Here is an 18,580-nt window from a genome sequence, read left to right as displayed (position 1 = left end):
AATGGCCGACTCCTTAATGGCTAAGTAAACTAGTTCTCTCTAATTAGATGCCATAAATTCCAAGTCCCCTTACTGGTTAGTATTTCCCCTTTGGTACAGAATCCCTTTTCTACATACTATCCAGTGTCATTAAAAGTGTCATTAGCAGTTTCAATCATTTTAGTCCAGCATATTAAATGACTTAATTAAATCACCATTTTGAGCCACACCTTTCTCTGCTGGATTAAAACACAAGGATTGATTGCATTACTTCTCCTTCTTCATTCCAGTTATCAAGAACAGAAGATAGTGTGATCAACACTGAGTTATAAAAGCTTCTAAATTACATACCAATAGGTAACAGAGCACATCAAAACCACAGTTTAAAGTTAAATATTGATACTTTCTCTTTAATCATTAGAATAAGATGAAATTAAATTATTATAATTCTGCTCATTTCAGTTAAAAATGTTTTCTCCAATAAACTTATTAATCAGATCAGAAAGCATATCTATTATAATTAATTTCCATTAAGAACTTGCTTGCAAATTTGAAGCTAAGGAATTTAAAATCACATGCATTGATAGATGAGATAGATAAAGCCAAATCAAGGTGACAATGAAGCTCATTTCTCTATTCTTTAATCCAGTGGTAATTTGGCTTACAGCTATTCAGCTCTGAGCACTGAGGACAAATGCACTAATAATTTAATAAGTAATAAATCTGCCCTGAAGAGTACAAAGTAACATCAAGCTGTTTTTTATACCAACAGGAAAGAGGCAAGAAACTCCAGAAGCAGATCAACACTGCTCTTCAAATCCGGTATTTGAATACGTAGAGATTTTCAAATTACAGTATCAGATTAGAACAAAGAAAGCATTCAATTCATATGGTCAAACTTTGTAATATATTACACTAAATGAATCAGCCACGATGGAATGGTGGAGCAGATTCAACTGGCCGAATGGCCTAATTCTGGTCCTATGTCTAATTGGTCTTATTGACAACAGTACTTTTCCAATACTATCAATTTAATTGTCATCCTTTAATATTTTTACTAATTTCTAGGCAAAATTACAAAATTATTGGGTACAAAATTTCATCAACAATTCACATTTTGAAGTAAATGAATTACAATTCTGCAGCAAGAAGTATCTATGTTAACACACAGATGTCTGACATGACTAACACAATTTTCAGAAACAAAAATGTGGCACATATCATACCTAGGAATATTAGCTAAATAAGAGATAAGCCGCCTAAGATCTTCTTGTCTTATTCTGTCATGGTTACTGCGTGCTGGAAATGTCAAGACAGGGCCTCCACGCTTATCTCGTCCACCTGAAGAGAAAGAAAATCCAAAAATAGATCAAGAAAAACAAACAATTTTTAAAAATCTAACATCTAAATCCTGCAGAAAATTTCTATACAATATTTGGAATGAAATTGCTATTTTCACTGAGGTTGAGATGACCAAAGTCAGAAATCCTAAATAAAGCAAGAAACAACAAATATAGACTTAGGATATAGCTACAACAACTATGTTTGTCCAAGATGGCTGCTGAACAGAAACCATGGAAGGCTGAAGAGATATCCCTGAATCACCTTTGTTGATAAACGTCTGAGGCTATTATGAGGTTTCCTCATAACAGCGCAGTACTGATGACTAAGCACATGCCAAACCTCAAAAGCGTAGAATGCTCTATTATTCTTCTCTGTCCCAAGTAAGGATTTCTCAGTACAAAAATAGAACACTGGAAGAACTCAGTAGATCAAGCAGTATCTGGGAAAGTAAAAGATTAAAGTTGATGCTTTGAGTCAATTCCCTGTATTACAGGGAGAAGACAGACGGCCACTATACAAGCAGGACATAGGGGTGTGGGCAGAACCTGATGGGGAGAGGATAATGGATAGATAGAAGCAGGTGGAGTAAGGTACTTATGAACTAAGAAACAAGCTCACTTTATGGCAACAGATTTTTCTTTTTACTTAGATCCTTGAACACAGAGGTTCAGAAAACATCAGGCAGAAAGAAATTGTGATTGTAATTCCCCTGTTTATATTTTTCTAATTGGCAAAGGTAAGCATAATTATCTCGTTCTTTATTTCTATAGTTCTGCAGGAAAACTTGGGATGGTGTAATCTGTGGTGATTGCTTTTATTGTAGATAAGACATTGAATGTAACATGCTGGAAGTAATGCATTCAGAATAGCGAAACAATGATGATCTGAGACCATCAATTAATTGTGTGTTCATGAGCCATAGTCTGTATAGTTCAGATGAGTGAAAGGTGATTCTATTGAATCATTATACTTGAGGGGTGGAAGAGAATGAGTGGGAACTTCTTCCCTTAATAGGTAAAGAAGTAATGGAATTCTCTTGCAAAGGGTAAATGTTCAGTCATTCAGTGTATTCAAGGCTGAGTTAAATTCTTAGATGATTCAGGAATCTAAGAGTATGGGTATCATGCAAAAGAGAATGGAAATGAGGCAACCTATCAAATCAAACATGATGAAATTGAATAGCATAGCAGGCTCAAGCAGGTATATCATCTTTCTACTCCTGTTGCTCAAGTTATGTTTAATTGGCATGGTAGTACTAATATATCCATCTAACTTCCTTTTGGAATATAAAATTACTTGCAAAGCAGCCCCTGAAATAGCCTGATGAATGCAGATTCTGAAGACAAACTTAATATTTTATTATTTGCCTTTCTACTGCATTAAAAATGAGGTCAAAATTAATGATTCTGGAAAAACAAGCTTCTGTCATCTTGCACGTGGAAACATAAGGTACTCTTTAGAAGGCATCATAATTTCAGTTCTAATTAGGAACTGCTCCTGACTGTGCAAACTTTGCTTATTTTTTCAATTACAGTCATAGATCATTTTCAGCATAGAAAACTACTTTGTGGCTTCCTTAAATATGGTTGCTTAAGGCTGAACCATCTGATCAGTATATGGTGCTGACACATAGTTAAACTTTCCACTACCTTCATTCTTCTGGTATAAGCTGCCAAGCAAAAACACACTTGCTGGCCTTCATCTGAAACTCAATGTTGTTAGCATCACTCTGTTAGCAAGATTTAACATAATCTTTAATTTTTGTATTCTCCGTCTTTATTTACGAAGTTTGAATTGTAACTACTTCACTAACTACATCTCTCAACATGTCCTGCCACTTCCCAATATTTATGGATTGAGTTCCCTCTGCTCCCGAACACCCTTTAGAATGTACCAATTAGCTTACAATGCCTCTCCTTGTTCTTTCTGCCAAAATGTATCACTTCAGACTTCACTACATTAAAGTTCAACCGAGACTTGTCTGTTCAATCTGTCAGACTATGCCCTTTTGCAGTTCTTTTCTATCCTCCTCCCTATTTACCACACTTCCAAGTTAATGCTGATGATAAATATTATAATTTTATTCTACCTGGCTACATTAAATTAATTAACAAAGATCTAGAAATAGGTAGAATTGCTATTTCTAGGTGGAGAACATAGAAATGATTCCTGGTGAACTCCACTGTGCATCACATTCTACTCTGAAAAAACATTTGTTTACAATGATGCTCTGCCTTCTCTGGGCCAATTTTTGATCCATGCAAATTCTTCATTTTATTAACTTCAATCTTGGTAACCAGCCTTTTATGTGGGACAATTCCAATGTTTTCTGAAAATTTACCCACTGCATTGCCTTCATCAACCTTCTCTGTTACTCTCAAAAACAATAAGAAGCTTTGCCAAACAGGATTTCTCTTTTACAAATCTATACTGGCTTTCCTTTATCAGCTGAATTTTCTCCAAGGGTTGATTAATTTTTCTTGCTGATTATGGCTTCTAAAAACTTTCCTACTGCCAAGGTTAATCTGTCTGCTCTTCGATTGTCTGGCAGGTACTTACATCTGTTTTTGAACATCAGTGTCATATTTCCCATTGTTCAGTATCGCTCTTGCCTCAGGACAGAACATAGAACTCCACAGCACATTACAGGCCTTTCAGTCCATAATGTTGTACCGACAATGTAATCTACTCTAGAAACTGTCCAGAATTTCCCTATTGCATAGCCCTCTATTTTTCTAAGCTCCATGTACCTATCTAAGAGTCTCTTAAAAGACCCTACCACTGTTACTGGCAATGCATTCCACGCACCCACTCGCTGTGTGAAAAACTTACTTCCAAGCACCTTAAAACTATGCCCCCTCGTGTTAATTCATTTCAGCCTTAGGAAAAAAGCCAAGGTCAATCAACCTGTTCTCATAAGGCATGCTCTCCAACTCAGGCAGCATCCTTGTAAGTCTCCTCTGCATTCTCCCACAACCTTCCTGTAGTGAGGTGACCAGAAATGAATGCAGTGCTCCAAGTGGAGTCTGACCAAGGTCTTATATAGCTGTAACATTACCTCACGGCTCTTGAATTCAATCCCATGGTTAATGATGGTCAACACACCATATGCCTTCTTAACAACACTGTCAAACTGCGCAGCAGTTTTGAGTGTCCGATGGACACAGACCCCAATATCCCTCTGATCCTCCAACACTGCTAAAAATCTTACCATTAATATTATATTCTGTCTCCAAATTAGACCTACTGAAATTAACCACTTCACACTTATCTGGGTTGAATGCCATCTGCCACTTCTCAGCCCAGCTCTGCATTGTATGGATGTCCTGCTGTAGTTTTTAACAATCCTCCAGGCTCTCCACAACACACCCAACTACTGTGTCATCAGCAAACTTACTAGCCCACCCTTCTACTACCTCATCTAGGTCATTTATAAAAGTCACAAAGAGGAGGAGTCCCAGAACATATCCCTGCAGAACACCACTGGTCACCGATCTCCATGCAGAATACATATCATCTACAGCCACCCTTTGCCTTCTGTGGGCAAGCCAATTCTGGACCCACAAAGCAAGGTCTCCTTGGATCCCATGCCTCCTTACTTTCTGAATGAGTCTTGCGTGGGGAACCTTATCAAATGCCTTACTGAAATCCATATACACTACATCCACTGCTCTACCTTCATCAATGTGTTTTGTTGTATCCTCAAAGAATTCAATCAGGCTCATAAGACATGACCTACCCTTGACAAAACCATGCTGACTACCCCTGATCAGATTATATCTCTCCAAATGCTCCTAAATCCTACCTCTCAGGAGCTTCTCCAGCAACTTGACCACTACTGAAGACTCTCCGGTCTAAAATTTCCTGCACTATCTCTACTCCCTTCCTTGAACAAGGGAACAAAATTTGCAACCTTTTAATCCTCTAGTACTTCTCATTTCCCTACTGATGATGCAAAGATCATTGCCAGAAGCTTAGCAATCTCCTCCCACTCTTCCCACAGTAGCCTGGGGTATATCGCGTCCAGTCCCACTTAATACCTTCCAAAAGCTCCAGTACATCCTCTTTCCTAATGTCTACATGCTCAATTCTTTCAGTCCGCTGTAAGTCATTTCCACAATTACCAAGGTCTTTTTCACTGGTGAATACTGAAGCAAAGTATTCATTAAGTACCTCTGCTACCTCCTCCCACTCCATGCACACGTTTCCACTATCACTCCTGAATGTTCCTATTCTCACACAGCTCATCATCTTGCTCTTCACATACCTGTAGAATGTCTTGGGATTTTCCTCAATCCTGCTCACCAAGGCCGTCTCATGGGCCTATCTAGCTCTAATTTCATTCTTGAGCTCCTTCCTGGCACCCTTGTAATTTTCTAGAGCTCTGATACTACCTAGCTGCTTGAACCTTTCGTAAGCTTTTTTTTCCTTCTTAACTAGATTTTCTACATCCTTTGTACACCATGGTTCTTCTACCCTACCATCCTTTCTCTGCCTCACCTATGCAGAACTCCATGAATTTGCCACATTTCTGCTGTGCATTTCCCTGAGAACATCTGCTCCCAAGATCCTGCCTAATAGCATCGTATTTCTCCCTATCCCAATTAAATGTTTTCCCAAATTGTCTGCTCCTATCCCTCTCCGGCGCTATGGTGAAGGACAGAGTTGTGATCACTACCTTCAAAATCCTCTCCCACCGAGAGATCTGACACTTCCCCATGTTTATTTCCCAAAACCAGATCAAGTACAGCCTCTCTTCTAGTTGGCTTATCTACATATTGCATCAGGAAACCTTCCTGAACACACCTAATAAACTCCACCACATCTAAACCCTTTGCTCCAAGGAGAAGCAAGTCAATATTAGGAAAGTTAAAATCACCCATCACAACAACCCTATTATTATTGTTACTATTGGGGTGGTTTATAAAAAAACACCCAGTAGAGTTATTTCCCCTTCCTATTTCTGACTTCCACCCACAATGACTCAGTAAACATTCCCTCCATAACTTCCTCCTTTTCTGTAGCCATGATACTATCCCTGATTAGCAATGCCACTCCCCCACCTCCTTTGCCTCTCTCCGTATCTTTGTTTAAACATCTAAATCCCAGCACACTCGGCAGCCATTCCTGCTCCTGAGACATCCAAGTCTCTGGAATGGCCACAACATATTAGTTCCGTGTATTGATCCATGCTCTAAGTTCATCCGCCTTTGTTTATGATACTCCTTGCATTAAAAAAGACACATCTCAAACCATCCGGCCGAGTGTATATTTGCTCTATCATCTGCTTATTCTTCCTCACAAACTCCTAACAAACTGTCTCTACTTGTGCACCAACCACCCCATTCTGACTTCATCTCGGTTCCCACCCCCCTGCAAATCTAGTTTAAACCCTCCCCAATAGCATTATTAAACCTTCCTCCCAGGACACTGGCTCCCCTCTAGTTTAGGTGCAACCCATCCCACGTGTACATGTCACCCCTTCCCAGAGAAGGTTCCAATAACAGGAGAAATTGAAACCCTGCCCTCTGCACCATCTCCTCAGCCACTCATTTATCTGCACTATTTTTCTGTTCTGGCCTTTCCTAGCTCGTGGCACCAGGAGTAATTTGGAGATCCCAGTGTTCAGCCTCCTTCCTAACTCCCTAAACTTACTGCATAGGACCTCTGCCCCTCCCTTGCCTATGTCACTGGTACCAACATGTACCACTACCTCTGACTGCTCACCCTCCCTTCAAGAATATTCTGCAACCACTCAGAAACATCCTGGACCATAGTACCAAGGAGGCAACACTACCCTGGCATCTCGTTTGCTGTCACAGAATCTCCTATTTGTCTCTCTAACTACTGAGTCCACTAAATTATTGCTCCACCTGACTTAAACCTACCCTTCTGAGGCTCAGAGATGACGACACTGCTATTGGTCTAACTCCTGCTACCTCACCCAGTTAGGTCATCCCACTCAGCAGTATCCAAAGGGGTGTACCTGTTGCTGAGGGGAATGGCCACAGGGGACCCTGCACTGACTTATTTCTCCCTTTACCTCTCTCGGTCTTCACTCATCTACTCCACAAATTCTGCACTCTGGGTGTAACCACCTGCTCCAAAGTTTTATCCATCAATTGTTCTGCCTCCCAGATGATCCTTAGTTCATCCAGCTCCACCTCTTTAATGCTCCTACACACAGATTAGTCATCAGGGAGACCATCAGGTTCCATGAATTCCCACATCCTACAGGAGGAGCATTCCACTGCTGTACCTGCCACCCTGCCTGCACTGTACAAGGGACAAGCAAGACCAAATCAGCAATAATGAAATGAAAAACTAACCCTTCTAACTTGTTTCTTTGGCCTCAGCCTCTTCTCATCAAAGCCTCTTAAGTCAAAGCTTGACACTACTACTCTCGCTGCTGGCCTACTCCCAACAATGGCTGCCCTGCTTGTCCCTTCTGCACTTTTATTTAATTAGCACTGCTCTGTGCCTGCCACTGATTGGGCCTCCGGAATGTCCAAATGCCCATGAAGCTCACCTTTTATTCAAGCTTTCCCCAGCTGCCAAGTACTGAATTTATAGTAAGACCTTCTGCAAACTCCATCCCGAATCTCCTCAACATTCATGGAAGCATTCATTGGGCCACTTTCACCTCAGCAACCTAAATGAAATCACTTTAACCTCAGCCAGTCTTGCTATCTTTTCCTAAAATTCTCATCTATTTTCTCTATTACTTCTGCTTCTTTTGAGATGTTGGTGGTCACCTTTGCCCTGATAAAGACCAGTACAAAGTATGTGCATAATTTTCAAAAGTGGAATAATTGTTCTGACAGTTCAGGAAAGTAAGTAATGTATCCAAGGTAAGTGAAAGCAAAGTAAAAAGGAGCAAACATTCAATACAATGATAGACTAAAGAATGCACAATTCGGTTAAAAACAATAAGGTTAAGAAACCTGAAAGCTTGAAAGCATTAAAAAAAAATTCAAATTCATTACTGAGTTTATAGTCCAGACTTGAATCAACATGTTCAAATACCATACAAGGTGAGTCTGTTATGAAACTTGTAATTTAAAAATTGTGCATTAATAAAGTTATATTATTTCATATAAAACTCATCAAATTAATACATGGACATAAGGAAGTCATTATTTGCTGTTACTAAAATCAAAACAGATTAAGTTCAACAAAAAAGAACTGTAAGTTACTACTGGACCTTCGAAAACTGAACAAAAATACTACACTTCTAGTTACGAAGACTTTTTTAAAAATCAAATCTAATCTAAGTTGCCTATCTGTGAACTCAAGCATAGATTTTTTGTGAATGTTTATGAACCTGAACTGCAAAATCATCATAAAGGAGATGACAGCCATCTATAAAATAGTTAATGCTTCTGCTCAGTGTTGAGCATGCACTGTTTAAGATAGTAATATGAATTTTAACAGTGGTTGTGTTTGATCCTTTCAAAATGACATTTGAGCTGTGCCTACACACAATCATGGCTATAGAGAGAGTAGAGCAGTGGACTAACTACACAGTGTTGAGGTGTGCCAGTGTTGATTATCTGTGAGTAGGGAATGTTATTTCCGATTTGCACAGACTGTGGTCTTCAGGTGAGGAAGTCAAGGATCCAGTTGCAGAGGGAGGTACAGAGGACCAGGTTTTGGAGCTTGTTGATTAGAACTGAGGGTATGATTGTATTGAATGCTGATCAGAAATCAATAAACAGCAACCTGACATAGGTATTGTTATTGTCCTGGTGATCCAAGGCCAAGTGGAGAGCTAGTGAGATTGCATCCACTGTAGACCTATTATGGCAATAAGCATATTGCAGTGGGTCACTACTGAGGCAGGAGTTGACTCTAGCCATGACCAACATATCAAAGTACTTTATCACAGTAGATTTGAGTGTCACTGGGCGACAGAAGTTGAGGCAACTCACTCTGCTCTTCTTTGGCACCAGTAAGATTGATGCAAGGAGGAACCTCCTACTGCAACAGTGAAAGATTGAAAATGTTCTTGAATGCACCCACAAGGTGGTTGGCACAGGTTTTCAGAGCCCTACCAGGGCCTAGCAAGGATTTACGCTCTTAGAAGATGTTCTGACTTCAGACTCCAAGGCAAGCATTCAGCAACTACAAATCTCCTGGTTCATCCACGGCTTCTGGTTCTGGTATGACAGGTATGTTCTTGAAGGCGCACACTTACCCATGCTGATGTTGATAAAGTTGGTGACAAATGTGGCATATTCAATCAGACTCAAAGATGAATCCATGAATATTGTCCACTTCGGCAACTCAAAGCAGTCCTCTAAGAGCTTCCCCACCTCTCTTGACCATAACTTAACCATAAACCCATGATCCTGCAAGTCTTTTGTTTCTGTCTATATGCTGGGAGTAGAAGTACAGCCAGAAGATTGGACTTCCCTAAATGCGGGCACAGTGTGGCATGGTAAGCACTCCTGATGGTGGTATAACAGTGATCAAGTATACTGGCTTGTCTGGTTTCACAGCTGACACCTCTTCAAGCTGGCCTAGCTGAAAGCTCCCACAACAATAGGAAAAGCATTAATAATGATTAAATCTGGAATTTGGATCTTTGTTTGACTGAATCGCAGGGGTTTGCGACAATTTATCATTAATCTAATGAACAGGCAGACAGACAGACATACTTTATTGATCCCGAGGGAAACTGGGTTTCGTTACAGTTGCACCAACCAATAATAGAGTAGAAATATAGCAAAATAAAACCAGAAATAATTAAATGATAATTAGTAAATTATGCCAAGTTGAAATAAGTCCAGTACCAGCCTATTGGCTCAGAATGTCTGACACTCCAAGGGAGGAGTTGTAAAGTTTGATGGCCACAGGCAGGAATGACTTCCTATGATGCTCAATTAAATGGGGGGAGAAAATCGACTGAGAATTTAAGTCAGAAATGCAGAATGCATCTATGTAAAAGAGGTATTTTAAAAAAGACAACACAAATTGGGGAAATACTGAGCAGATCAGTTCTGGCTAACCTGAAGCATTTACTTCTCTCACTATTGGTACTGCCCAACTGATGAGTGTTTCCAGCATCTTCTGCCTCTATTTCAGATTTCCAGCAGATGAAGGTGTGAGCAACCTTAGCTAATAAATATATTTTTGTTGTATGTATTTTAATGCCCTTATCTGAAATATTCTCATATGTCCGGCAGGTGAATCCCTCATCTCAGCTTCTTCATCTAAGGAATATAGACGAGAATGTTATTCACCCACCAGATGTGATCATGCCACGAAAAAGCTCTACTTGGCCCTGCTTTCCTCAACCAAAATTGCTTGCAATTCCACAATCATCATGGAATGCAGAGATAAAATAGAATACATCCACCACTTTGTTGCCCATATCCAAATCTACACCGTCTCCTTTACCCATCATCTTTGAACTCTCTTTAAACCTCAGGTTCAAAAACTGAATTGGTCTATAGGATTTTATTAATGTACAATAATATGGGGAGGGAGAGTTAAAAAGATAACAGATTAAAGGGTAATTGCTAGAAGCTGGTCCTCTAAACTAGAGCACACTCTTAAAGGTATAGTCTAAAATTTTAAAAGTTTGGTTTACCTGAGAGGAATGCAACCTTCTCCTTCAGTATTGGAAGAACCTCCATCGCCTTCATCTCATCATTTTTACGAAAACCTGAAAATGAGAGAAAAGCAATTTATCATCAACATTTCAAGTTTCAAACAAACGTCTAGAGAAATTCTACTCCTATCTAAACTTGTAAATTTAAATAATTTTTAAGAAAATTCTTTGGACATTTTTTTTTATCGTAAATATGTTTTCTTGTATGTCTCACCTGCAGGTACCTCATTACAACCCAGTCACTATCCAAATCAAAGGGACAATTAGTTCTACAATGAACTATTAACAGAAATCCAAATTCTTGAACTAAAACTGGATATTAATGTTAGCAGTAATTAATGCAATCTGATTCTTCCATTTTTGTCTTTTGAACAATTATCAATCAACCGTGACTTTGGTCATGCTTTATACCATTTCAACAGAGGACGTGAAGATCTGACACTCCCAACCTCCACATTTCCTGGAAAGAATACTGCAGAATACATGGTTCTCAGAGCCATATCCCCAATGGTGTTAAAAGCTGTGTGCAAATTCTTTCATGCCAATATATTTATTCAAAGACAATGTAACAGGTTTCCAATTCCTCTTTATCCTATTTTCAATAAGCAGAGGATACACACCAGGAACAACGGCCCACTTATTCCCTTGAATCTGCTCTGCCATGTCTGAATTGACTGAAGGTCTCAACTTTATTTTCCAGCCTGATCCCCATAGCCCTGGATTCTACTTTAAATCCACCCTCGCCTTAATAACCAAGATCCACAGGCCTCTGGGGTAGTTAATCCCAAATATACACAATCCTCTGAAAGAAGAAAATACTCCTTCCAGTTTAGAATAGGTAATCCTTTAACCAGAGACCATGCCCCTTTTTTAAATTCCCACCAGGAAAAATATCCTTTGACGTCTTCCCTGTAATATTCCTTCAGATCCTTGAACATTTTAAAAAGATCCTCTCTAAATTCCACTAATCTCCAGAGAATATAGATTCTATCCGTTCTCAGCACTCAACTCCATAATCTCAGAAAACAACTTGCTCGATCTTTTTTGTTACAATACCCCCAAGGCAGGTATATCTTTTTTAAAAAAATAATGACACTAAAAGACGGTGGAATAATTAAAATGTGATCTGTACAGATAAAACAAGCTTATTAATGTTTATATCAAATTGTTCCTGCAACTACGGACAATATCTCATCTGCTTTCCTTGGTACTTGCTAGGCTTTTATTCTATGTTTCTCACACAAGAACACTCATTTATTTGAGATTATACTAAAACTAATATTGAAAATAATTTACAACATCCTTAATTGTGCAGTTGATTAACATGTAATTGTCTGGGAAGAAGGAAGTACTACCTAATTTAATCTCAGCTGCTTCATCAATGACCTTCCTCCAACACGTTCAGAAATGGGGTTGTTCTCTGACATTTACAAAGTCCATGCCTGCATGCAGTAAGACCTGGACACATTCAGACATGGACCAATAGGTGCATGTAAAATCAATTATCAAATCTCCCCATCAATACACTGGGGCTCAACAGTGACTAGAAATGTCATTGTACTGTGTGAGCTGAGCATATAGTACAGCTATAGTACACAATATAGTACAGTATAGTACACAAGCAAATTCTGAAGCTGGAAATCTCGTGGCAAGCGGGTGGTAAATCTGTGGAATTTGTTGCCATGAGCAGCTGTGGAGATCAAGTCATTGGGGGTATTTAAGGCAGAGATAGATAGGTTCTTGATTAGCCAGGGCAAAGGGTATGGGGTGAAGGCGGGGGAGTGGGGATGACTGGAAGAATTGGATCAGCTCACATTTGAATGGCAGAACAGACATGATGGGCTGAATGGCCAACTTCTGCTCCCATATCTTATGGTCTTGTGTTTCACAACCCAAGATCCCAAGTCTTTTTTACTATCTACAAGGCCAAATTAAGAGTGTGATGGTATAATCCTTACATACTGTATTTGTATAAATGCAGCATCAACAACACTTAAGAAACTCAATAGGAACCTTGATTTTAACCCAATCATTTTAAGATGACTCCTCGAGTGGATTCCCCCACCAGATGGGAAAAAAATCATCACGAAGCTTATAACAACCTTATTTCAGAGGTACATTTAATGTCGGAGAAATGTATACAATATACATCCTCAAATGCTTTTTCTTCACAACCATCCACAAAACACAGAGGAGTGCCCCCAAAGAATGAATGACAGTTAAATGTTAGAACCTCAAAGCGCCCCCCCGTTCCCCTCCCACGCTTAAGCAGCAACAAGCAATGATTCCCCCCTCCCCCCACCAGCAAAAAAAGGCATCGGCACCCACCACTGAGCACTCAAGTGTGAGCAAAGACACAGACTTGCAGTACCCCAAAGTCTGATCGTTCACCCAGTATGCGACATACCACAGCCTCTCTCTCTCTCTCTCTCTCTCCCCCCCCCTCAATAATGGAGAAAAGGGTGTTTCTGTTTCACTCCATTTTAAATACTTAATTAGAACACATTACTTTGTCACCAAACAATTGATACTAGAGCGTACAATCATTCATAGCGATATTTGATTCTGCGCTTCGCGCTCCCTGAAGTACAAATCAAAGTGAATATAATAAAAATTTAAATTATAAATCATAATTAGAAAATGGAAAAGGGAAAGTAAGGTAGTGCAAGTCAGGACCGGATCTTTGGAAGGTACGGCCCAGATCCAGGTCAGGATCCGTTCAGCAGTCTTATCGCAGTTGGAAAGGAGCTGTTCCCAAATCTGGTCATACGAATCTTCATGCTCCTGAACCTTCTCCCAGATGGAAGAGGGACAAAAACTGTGTTGGCTGGGTGGGTCGTGTCCATGATTATCCTGGCAGCACTGCTCCGACAGCATGTGGTGAAAAGCGAGTCCAAGGATGGAACAGCACACACAAAATGCTGGTAGAACCCAGCAGGCTAGGCAGCATCTATTGGGAGAAGTGCTGTCGACGTTTCGGGCCGAGACCCTTCATCAGGACTAGGATGGAAGATTGGTTTGTGTGATGTGCTGGGCTATGTTCACAATCTTCTGCAGCTTCTTCCGGTCTTGGACAGGACAACTTCCATACCAGGTTGTGATGCACCCGAGAAGAATGTTTTCTACGGCGCATCTATAAAAATTAGTGAGGGTTTTAGGGGACAGGCCAAATTTCTTCAGCTTTCTCAGGAAGTAAAGGCACTGGCGGGCCTTCTTGGCAGTGGACTCTTCTTGGTTAGACCAAGTCAGGTCATTTGTGATATTCATCCCAAGGAACTTAAAGCTTTTGACGTGTTCCACCTGCACACCACCAATGTAGATGGGGTTGGGCGGTCCACTACTCCTTCTGAAGTCAACAATCAATTCCTTCTTCTTATGAGTTTAACAAATTATGTAAAGCATTAGACAAAACATTAATTAATCATTGTTGCCAAAGTATTAATCTAGTGGGTAAAAAACTCTAGAAGTGTGTGTCCTTTTCTATATTTTCATAAAGAAGTGATGTCAACTGCATTGATAGGTGAAATTTCTGTTGAGCCAGTGTTCAATTTCAATCATTAACTAATTGGCATTTGAATTCCATACAGCAGATGGTAACAATGCCTGTGTGGTCATTAGTCCTGCAAGTTGTTATACAGTTCCAAAATATCTGCAGAGAATTTTCACTGCAATCACTGCACAGAATGTCATGAGACATTCCCTTTGCAACATGCTGAGTTTAACTGGATGACATCAGCCTCATTTTATGCTGAGGATGCAGGCATACATGGATGGACGAGTAAAATTATCTATGGTGCCAATTCTGTTGTGATTTACAATACCGATCACGTGTAGTCTCGCTCTAACTGGCTGAAGCAGTTGTAATGCATCAGTAAGCAGCTTATTAAAATGTCTCTTTTTATCAGTGGAAGGGATGCTTAAATTAATTTCAACAGCTCAAAGTTAGTAATGTTGTTGAAGTCGTCAAAGTAATCAATGAACTGAATCATTTAGCAAGCACTTAACCTTTCTGGACTGTGAGTGGCTGAGATGTGATAATAGCTGAGCAACTCACAAGCCTCCTTCAATGTCAATCGACAATGATTGCCAAAAGGTACATGAAACAAAAAAAAGACTACACAACGGAAAAGGAAATTATTTAGTGTATTGCATTACAGCAGCTGAAAAACAACTAACTGTCTAAATCCTGTTTACAAGTTAAGCCCTTCTAAAACCTCTCATATTATGGCATTTAAAGTGCATTTTCATATACTTTTTAAGTAAGTGTTTCTACAATGATTGTGTGAGAGAAATTATAGCATCTTTGAATGTAGTTGTATCACCACATCTAGAGAAAAAATATCCAAGACACTCATTGCATTTTAGAGAGCAAAATGGTTACATGTATACAGCAGTGGAAAATCTCCAACATGATTCGAATGAAAGGCTGCCAGTTTCCAATCTCCTCTAGCCACAGGCATGGTGCAGGGTGACTGAAAAGAAACTAATATGATATCATTGTCCAAATTGTCAGAAAGGCATTGGCTGAGTAATTGCAAGCCTGACATCAGAACTGGATAAATAATTTTGAGGAAGAGAGGAGCTGTATTAATCAGTGTTTGGTCAAGATCAGCCAACATGAATTTAGATTTAGATGTACCGCACAGTAACAGTCCCTGCCAAAATGTTATTCTGCCTAGTCCTATCAACCAGACATATGGACCGTAGCCCTCCCTACCCCTCCCATCTAAGTGTCTATGAAGCTTCTCTTAAATGATGTAATTGAAACTTCATCCACCACTTTGCTGGTAGTTTGTTCCACAATCTCACCACCCTCTGAAGTAGTTCCTGCTCAGAGTCCCCTAAAATATTTCACCTTTCACCCTTCACCTAAGACGTCTAGTTTGTCTCACATAACCTCAGTGGAAAATGCCTTCTTGCATTTAGCCTATATCCTTCATAATTCTGTATAACTTTATCAAATCTCCTCTCATTCTCCAGGAAATGAGGTCCTAACCTATTCAACCTTTCTCTATAACTCAGGTCCTCAAGTCCAACAATCTTGTAAATATTCTCTGTATTTTTTCAATATTATTGATACCTTTCCTATAGATAGGTGACCAGAAATTCCCACAACACTCCAAATATGGTCTTACCAATGTCTTAAGCAACTTCAACTTCAACATAACATTACAACTCCTGTAGGCAGTTTCCAGCATCTTCAACTTTTTGCTTCCATGTGTACTGATAACACAGACTATACCCATGTGATGAACTTCAGTCTTTGGACAACACAAGCATATAAACAAGCATTTGGGACTGTATGGGATAGATGGGGATGGATTGTCAACTGTTGATTCTCCCCTCTTCCTTTCTACTCTTCATACTGGCTACCTTCCTTCTCCAGTCAGTCCTGTTGTTGCTTTTCAAACTGAAACGTTGACAGTTCCCCCTTCCCCAAAGATGCTGCTTGTTCCGTTGAGTTCCTACACCAGTTGTTGTCTGGAGAGAATGCTGTATTCAAAGTGCTGTCTTTTGGATGAAACATTGAACAAAGGCCTGTTCATCAATGAAGATGAAAAAAGTAAAAAGAAGAGTAGAGGTTTTAAAAAACAATGCTCAAGTCAATATTTCTCTCTGCTTCAACAAAATAGCAATGAAATAGCATTATTTTATTATGGGTAAGATACAGTTATTGCTTTTAGTCTTACTGTCTTATAATTATCTGTAATTTATATTTCTTTATATTCTGCAGATGACCTATTGTATTCATGAAACACCTCACATTAGCCAATCAGAAACTTTGTGTTGATCTAAGCAGTGCTCATACCATCTTGTTTGGAACTTGGAAGGATTTTTTAATGCTCATTTGTAAATGTTCACAGTCAAATGAGCAACAAGCTGCATTATTAGATTTAATTACCTCTGTTCAAAGTGACTGTCATAAACATGATAAATAAATGTGATTAATTCAACCACAGAACATCACAAGTACATTTGGGAATGGACTTTTCAACAAGGAACTAAACTATGGAAAAACTAAAAATCTCAGCCATTACATACAGGATCTTATGCAAATAAATTTCTAAGACAGTACTGTTGTGACAGTAAGAGAGAGAAAAAAGGTCCAATTTTATCCACACAAAAAAATGCACAGCGATGACAAGGATAGGCTTGATATAATCCTTCAACAAATAATAACCAGCATATTTAAAATTAAAAATGCTGTGAACACTCAACAGATCCAACCCAAGCTCTGCAGAGAATGAACAAGTTAAGACACAAGACATAAAAATCTCATCAGAAAACCCAAAAAATTAACTTGTCCTTTCCCTCTTTGGATCTGCTTTGATTTGCTAAGCGTAATTATGAACAGTTACTTGGCTCAACAGACTACTTCACCCTCGATTCTACATGTCTAAATTTTACAAAGGGATAGCTGTGAAGAATACAAATTCAGAAAAATGATCCATCGTCGATAATTAATATATCCAAAAACCTAATAACATCTGATAATCTGGTGAGGCAAGAGTAGGCTACATGGTTACTTGATGTTTCTCTGCTATTCAAAAAGATTCTGCTTAACTCTATGCCTTCACTTATTCCCATGGTCATAAAGCCTAAAAAAAATCTCCATCCTGATCACTGGGATCATTCATCTTGCACAAATTTCGCAGACCTCAAATTTAGTGCCAGTAAGCCAAAGATTGGCAGGTTATTGGAATTTTGGGTAAGATGGCTTCTGGTAAGATACAGGCACGCTCAGTCACAGCGACCTCTCTGAGGTATAATTGTTCATCCTTTACCTCTTTGTTATGATTGCAGGATACTACTGGATATTAAGAACAGCAAGTACTTCAGGTCTACGCCACTAGCGGGTTGCTGGATAGTAGTGGAGCTTGACTTGTTACAAGCATGTTGCCGCCTGTTACACGAAGGCACTGGAGATGGAGCATGGTCCAACAAATGGGGCAAATACGAGAAAATCTGTAGATGCTAGAAATCAAAAGCAACAGGCACAAAATGCTGGAGGAACTCAGAAGGCCAGGCAGCATCAATCGATGTTTTAGGGCCAGTCCTGTCGACTGTTTTACTCTTTTTTTCATTGATGCTGCCTGGCCTGCTGAGTTCTTTCAGAATTTTGCATGTGTTGTAAACAGTGCAATAGATTGCCTTGGGCATTTTTCTTATGATCACAAAAGCCTGATGGATGTTAGTGATGTAGAATACTACAAGTCAGTTCACTGGTGAGACTGACAGTGGGAAAAATGCATGGCCTCAGTTGTTCCCCTAAGCAGACCCTCATGCTGCAGGTTCACCTGTTTCAACCACTCAAGGAAGGAGACGTCAGAAGTGGTGTGGCTCAGCGGGTGTCCAGGCTGTGTTGGGGGCTGGTCTCTCCCGTCAGCGCTGCCCTTCAGTGTTCGCTCAATGGAAGACAAGCTGTATTGTGTTTGTCTGTAGCTGCACTAGTGCAGGTTTGTTCTTACAGAAATGTGGCTCCCATGTATCAACAATCTACAGGACATGACACGCAGGCAATATTATTTTTTGTGACCATATGTTTACTGCTGTAACATGCTGTGAGGTTTCACTGATAACGTGATGGTTTATCTGTAGCAGCAATGTTTGGGTTATGACTGGAGATAACGGGGTTTGGAA

The 18,580-nt window shown here is 39.6% G+C and overlaps 1 protein-coding gene and 1 long non-coding RNA gene across 6 annotated transcripts in view; one reads left to right on the top strand and one right to left on the bottom strand.

The window, feature by feature from the left end:
• LOC132378335 (triple functional domain protein-like) overlaps positions 1–18,580 on the bottom strand; it is a 346,417-nt gene that overhangs the window by 236,902 nt on the left and 90,935 nt on the right. For all 5 annotated transcript variants that reach the window (XM_059945155.1, XM_059945150.1, XM_059945151.1 and 2 more), the window contains exons 2-3: positions 10,919–10,993; positions 1,206–1,320 (exon numbers count right to left, since the gene is read on the bottom strand). In XM_059945155.1, coding sequence (XP_059801138.1) covers positions 1,206–1,320; positions 10,919–10,993 — 190 coding nt within the window. The remainder of the gene's footprint in view (positions 1–1,205; positions 1,321–10,918; positions 10,994–18,580) is intronic.
• Positions 599–17,785, top strand: LOC132378337 (uncharacterized). Its single transcript, XR_009506980.1, has 3 exons — positions 599–801; positions 1,973–2,059; positions 17,744–17,785. It is a non-coding gene; the product is annotated as an uncharacterized LOC132378337 (long non-coding RNA).

Source organism: Hypanus sabinus, chromosome 20 (genome assembly GCF_030144855.1).
Source record: "Hypanus sabinus isolate sHypSab1 chromosome 20, sHypSab1.hap1, whole genome shotgun sequence".
NCBI classification, from domain to species: domain Eukaryota; kingdom Metazoa; phylum Chordata; class Chondrichthyes; order Myliobatiformes; family Dasyatidae; genus Hypanus; species Hypanus sabinus.
Note: the sequence above shows the minus strand (reverse complement) of the source record. Positions and strands in the feature narration are given on the sequence as shown.